At 42.8% G+C, this 6,000-nt stretch overlaps 1 protein-coding gene across 1 annotated transcript in view; it reads right to left on the reverse strand.

Moving 5' to 3' along the window:
- Positions 1–393: 393 nt before the first annotated feature.
- Positions 394–6,000, reverse strand: part of gng4 (G protein subunit gamma 4) — a 13,161-nt gene continuing 7,554 nt past the window's right edge. Inside the window, exon 3 of the mRNA XM_008322340.3 lies at positions 394–1,955. Within this exon, the coding sequence (XP_008320562.1) occupies positions 1,827–1,955 (129 nt within the window). The 3' untranslated portion in view covers positions 394–1,826. The remainder of the gene's footprint in view (positions 1,956–6,000) is intronic.

The following is a 6,000-nucleotide window of genomic DNA, read 5'->3' on the forward strand; positions in this document are numbered from 1 at the left end:
CATTCATGTATACAGCTGCGCATCGTCGACATATCTGGACTCCATTAAGAGAATTGTGTGCAGAGAAGCACCCAGAAGTCAACAAAGAGGCAATAATACATCTCATTTAATAAATGTTCTCTCTGCTATAGGTAGAAATGAATCCATGCAATATTCATCTTTAGCTTTTAAGATTTTCTTGTTACAGATTTGGCACCGTCCTTAAGGTGAGGTCACGGAGATTGTCCTGAGATCGTCCAGTCTCAGGTTTTCACTAAGGAAACCAGAACAATAAATGATCCTGATCATAATTTGGCTCCAGTGGTTTGTGTTTTCCACAGTCCAGCATCAGTCCACAGTTTGATTCCAAATACAAAGTCTGTTCAAGTACCAAGAGGAATTTTTTTTTTTTAATTTTACAGAAACAATGATGGAAATGCCAGAACAAGTGACAGGGTCTCATTATGTAAACTGGCCCCTGGCTATTATTTTGTTGTTTTTTAAAAATACTCAGATAGTAATATTTGCATGGTTTATAAATGTTTTCATACAAGCGTAGTAGCACTACACATCATGTAGCTTTGAGTGCTATGCAACAAATATTCAATAATACTACTAATGACAATATTAATAACAATAATTGACAATTCATTGTAAAAATCAGCAAATGCTAATCAACTACCATATAAAGGAAAGGTCTCGACAGTGTGCTTTTTAGTTCAAAACGAATAGATCAAAGGAGGAAAAGAAGGTTCTGTGAGTGTGAGTGTCACAGTGTGGTGATCACACCGCTCACACAGACATTGGCACTGTAACATACTGTACACCCGAAAAGACTGACAGTCTCTGCAAAACACAGGCGGCTGTCAAAAATAAAAAGGTCAGAGGCCGTGCCACTCACTCAAGGACAGGCTCAGGAAACATGCCCCAAAATATGAATAAATCAGAAGAAAAAAACAGGAACTCAGTTTTATAAGTCTAAAAGTTTCTTGGTTAAGGGACTGTAGATGACACGTGAGTCAAACCCAGCAGTAAGATCTGAATGCATGGGAGCAGGCCTTCAAAGGAGGGAGCTGATTCATAAATAATATTTAGACTTGAGGGTTGTTTGCACAGTGATGACCCTGGAGTACTCATCTCACCACTGAAACATTAGCTCTGCACCATTCAACAGGCCGAGAGTCAATTTATTTATTTGCACCGGAACCGCGGTGCAGCCACCTGCTCCCTATTATGAGTGCCGTATGCTCCAACTGAAATACGTGAGATAAGGTTGGTGATCGTGTGCTGCGGAGCTGAAACCAGCCAGGTAATCGTCGCCAGCTCTGGGGGCAAATTAAAAGAGAAACTACCAAGGAGGGAGGTGTCAGATTTCAGCGGCACTTTCAGTAATTGGTTCAACAAATCTGTGTTCAAATGCTCGAGATAATAACAACACGGATGTGTCTTTTTCACTCTGATAAAGTGAAAGGGAATTAATGTTGAAAAGAAAGTAGACGCTGGGCAAATTTCTGTCTCCTGAGGCGTGTTAGGAAATAGCACAAAAAAAGAAAAAGAAAGAAGAGGAAAGGAAAACATTTCTCATCTCATTAAGCACTGAGCAAGGCTGTTCTCTAATAACAAAGCAATAACAAACCTATTTAACAAGACATTATGCGCTCACTGGGTTGCCAGTTTGGTTGCTGACTCCCCCCCCAAACCCTTCAGCCACCAGGACAGAGCTGACCAACAACAGAGTGTCCTCCGGCAAAACTCAACTCAACGCCTATAGCCAATAGCTTCAGGTGTGTTGAAGACAGAGAAGCCAGGCAACACCAAGCCTGCACCTGGGCGGCTCCTGGAGGTCATCAGAGGATGGTGCAGAAGAACTTCTTCTCCCGGAATGGGTTCTCTGAGGCGGGCACGGGCACGATGAGGGGGTCCTCGCGTATGTGGGCATCGCAGTACGCCATCAGGTCTGAGGCTGCTTTAGACACCTGAAATGTTGGGATGCAAAAAAAAAAATAAAAAAATTCAGGCTGAATCAGTCAGGCATAGACAGACAGATAGATACTGTATGTACTGCATATCGTGGGGTTCCTGCTCTGCTCTTAGCCCTGTCCCCAGTCAATCACAGCGACTAATAAAGCCATTACTGTTTTATTAGCTGAATACGATGCAGCCCAACACATCCCAGTCTCTCCTTACCTTTGGGGGAACAACTCAGCGGGAGCAGCTGGTGACTACATTTTAATAATTCTCTGGGGACAGATTGTCCCATGTAACTCCACCGTGACTTTGAGTCAGCTGCAGTTACGACCCATGAAGTGGGACACGACCACTAAAAATAATTGTTCAAAAATACTTTTAAAGACTTTGGCAGTAGTTAAAATCACAGATTCTCTCCAGACAGTGGTGTCTGAGTGTATTCTTAGTTTTCTTATAAATAAAGTCAAAACCTTTGTCAAAAACAAAGGTTAAAGGCCAAATTATTCTGTTGCATATGCCTGCGCATTGCGGTTCTTTAACTTAACAATCACTAGGATGTGAGGAAGAGCTAATGTTGCATTGCGATAATATTTTGAGCATAAAAATGCAGAATGCATTGTCTTACAGTCAGTGATGATTAAAGATTGTAACAGATGCCAGTTGATCAGTCAGTGGAAGCGTTTTTTTTTTTTCAGCTAACACTCCCTCCAACTGTTATACACAGGAGCTTAAACCATGTCAGGACGGACAGAAACTAATGTGGAAGTCTAAAGACAGAGTTGTCAGTGTTGTTCTTCTTTGGTTCACTGAGATTTTCATCTGGTAGAAACTGCCTTCGGAGCTCAACCTGCTCCACACACCAACCTGTATATGGTCTGCATGAATGTTACATGGCTTTTTGTCTGTATTCCTGTTTTGTCAGTGCCTGCGGCTTTTCACAGTGAAGCCCAGAAGACCAGCAGGAGGAGAAGACAGCCCGTCAGGATGACTGACCGCTGTAAAGGCTGGACCGGGGGCAGCTCAGGGGAGGTAGGTGGGCGGTAAGGACCACTTCCTACATTCAACTAAAACTTTCCTATTGTAATTCCCAAGGTCAGTCAGACGGTACAGTCTACAGCTCAGTGCAGTTTGGCACATGGACACTGGATGGGAGGTTAAAAGGCAGCAGATGAGGAGGAGGAGGAGCAGCTGCATCAGAGGGACAGTGGGGTCTCGGAGAAGCACGTGTCAGACAGAGCCATCTGACGCCCTGCCTGCTGCTCCACCTCCAACAACCGCTGCTGTCGTCACATATCACAACCCATGAATCCAACGAGCTCATTACAGCTTCATTATTACAGTCACAACCTACACCATCTACAGTGAAGGGTTAGCAGAACTTTTCAAGTGTTAAAATCCACTGGAGGCCCCCTCACCTCTAACCCCCCACCCTCACCCTCTTTTCACCAGGCATGAACCGTACCCCATCTATACACTGATCATAACTGTACTGCTAATTTACAAACTAAATACTAAAACTGACAAATAATCTCTGACTCAGTGGGTACCAGCTCAATGTCCCCACAAGTGAAGCTAAACAAGAAACACACACACACACACACACACTCTCAACAACTGACACATGAACTGAAAATAAAACACGACTCTCATGAATCTCAAAAAGGAATGAGTTACGATCGTCCTCATACATTTGAAGTACCAGTGTAGTACAATATACTGCTAACAACCTTTAAAGTGCACACAAATAAAACTGTGGGACATTTCTCAACAGAGGTTTGTCCTCAGGATGGATTTAAAGTGCATCACTGCCTCCTCTGACCTAATTATATTTTTGGCATCTTCAACGAGCTGCATGTAAATTAGAGATCAACTTTAGCTGCAGACTGTCCAACCGTGTCTTTTTTTCTCTTAATCTGTTATTTTGCTCCTTTCTAGCTTCACATTTTTCTAGGATTTAACTGGAGTTGTTCTGGATGACTCACTCCTGGAAACACATCTATGTACAGTACCATTTATAAAACAAATAATAATGAACAAAGTCATCGCTGGGACACATAAAATGGAGGTTGTCCAGCGTTGCATCACAAAGGAATGAATGCCCATGATTTCCTCTCCGAGTGTTCTGCTCTAACCACCGCCGTCGCCTCTGTCGGCTAATGGCCGGCCATTATTTATGTCAGACCTGCTGCACCTGAGCGGCGCCTCCGTTTGTGGTGCTGAAAATTCCAAGGCTGCTAATTAAAGCTAATCATTTAGGGAATTTCACGAAGGGGAAACGTTCTTCTGGAAACGAAGCAAAACCTGATTTCATAAGTAGAAACAACACTCACTGGAGAGAAAAGGCCGGAAATAAATTGTTCACTTTTAGTCTTAATGTGAACAATAATGAGCTGAACTGTATAAACAAACACCATTCATTTAGAAGTTTCTTAAACTGCAATGAAAACCGTACAACTATGTAAATCAGTCTGAAGCTTCAAAGCTCTTTTTATGAGACAAAAATGGCAAAGACGATGCCGACAGAGTTTGACGGTTCAAATAAATTCCATTTTTAAACAAATTAATAAACTACTATGGGACCACAGAGTGGTAGAGTGGTTCGTGCCGGTGCCTTACACTGTAACTGCTGCTAGAGTTTGCCTGTGATTTTCTCTAGTGTGGTTAGAAACCTGATCTTTAAGGTTGGGACTGTGTGGCTGGGATAATATGTGGAAATAATAACAGCTGTAATAAGTTTCTAATTATCTGGTCAGATGTTAAAAGTCAGAGGCCAAGGTCACCTCGGGTCAGTGGTTCTCAATTATTTTCCGTCATGCCCTCCCACCCCCAGGGGACAGAAATGTTTTCATGCCACCGCCCCTCTCCCCAATCCACACCGCTGCAAATTGAAATACTACTGAGATCCTGATAACATGTACGTTTTTATCCCTACAAACCACTGCGTGAGTTGCTGCCACCTAGTGGCTGGAGGCTTGTTATCATTCAAGCATTACAGCAGTTGTACACTTGTCCAGGGTGCCATATTCCACTGGAAGCCCCTCACGCCCCTGCTGGCAGAAGTACTGCGATAGGTCAACCATCAGGAACTTCTAGAGCGTTACCTCAACGACTAAATCCACTCACTGCTGGTCTAGGTCTTGTTTTTCTTAAAAGTATATTTCAGGTATATTTCTTTAAAAAACGGTGAATTATGAAACCAGTTTCCAAACTGTTGGAAGTGTACCAACTTTTCTGGACATCATCATCGTACTGCAGTCTATTTAGTGACTCTTTAAGCAGCTACAGATTACGTTAAGGACATATATCAAAATCTGCTGCGCAGACACAACCCACTTTTCACGTCTTATTACATGAATATTTATTTGGCCTCATATTCAGCAATCCCCAGTGAGACACTAATGTCGGCCTCTGAGGAGACACCGAGGAGCAAGTAAACAACTTGTTTTAATGGTCCTCATAAATAAAATAATTATATGGTCACGAATCTGCAGCCTGGGGTTTCTGCTCAAACCAGGAACCCCGCAGGACAATAAGTGGTACTGCAGAGTGTGTGTGATTAGACCCAGACTGACTGTAATTACACTCCAGCCTGATGATGGAAGAAGAGTCCTTCTCATTAGTGCAGATCACATTCCTTTAGCTGATTGAGCAATTAATGAGAACACAGTGATCCCTCAATCAGAGACCACTCCAGTCTCTGGCTCACACTCTCCCCTGACGGATCCCTTAATTAAGGTTAAGGAATCATCAGACGTGGCCAAGTATCTCTCCCCAAGAGTTCTTCAGCGCTTCCATTTCCTGATATTAGATTTTCTTTTACGTAACAGTTTCTTGGAACTCCTCTGCGGTTTGTCAAGTGGTGGACAAACAAATCATCCAAAACTACTGCTGAAGATTAATTAAGATGTCAACCGTCTGTGGTTTTTGGCGACAAACTGTCAATTTTTGAGGCAAAAAGCGGTTTTAACTTGGCGGCCGACCAACAGTGCAGTGATTAAGGTGTGAATATCAGCGACAGTGACTTCATTTCGTTAACTTTCTTTCAGTACTCAG

The sequence above is a fragment of the Cynoglossus semilaevis genome, chromosome 12 (genome assembly GCF_000523025.1).
Source record: "Cynoglossus semilaevis isolate Cse_v1.0 chromosome 12, Cse_v1.0, whole genome shotgun sequence".
Lineage (NCBI taxonomy): Eukaryota > Metazoa > Chordata > Actinopteri > Pleuronectiformes > Cynoglossidae > Cynoglossus > Cynoglossus semilaevis.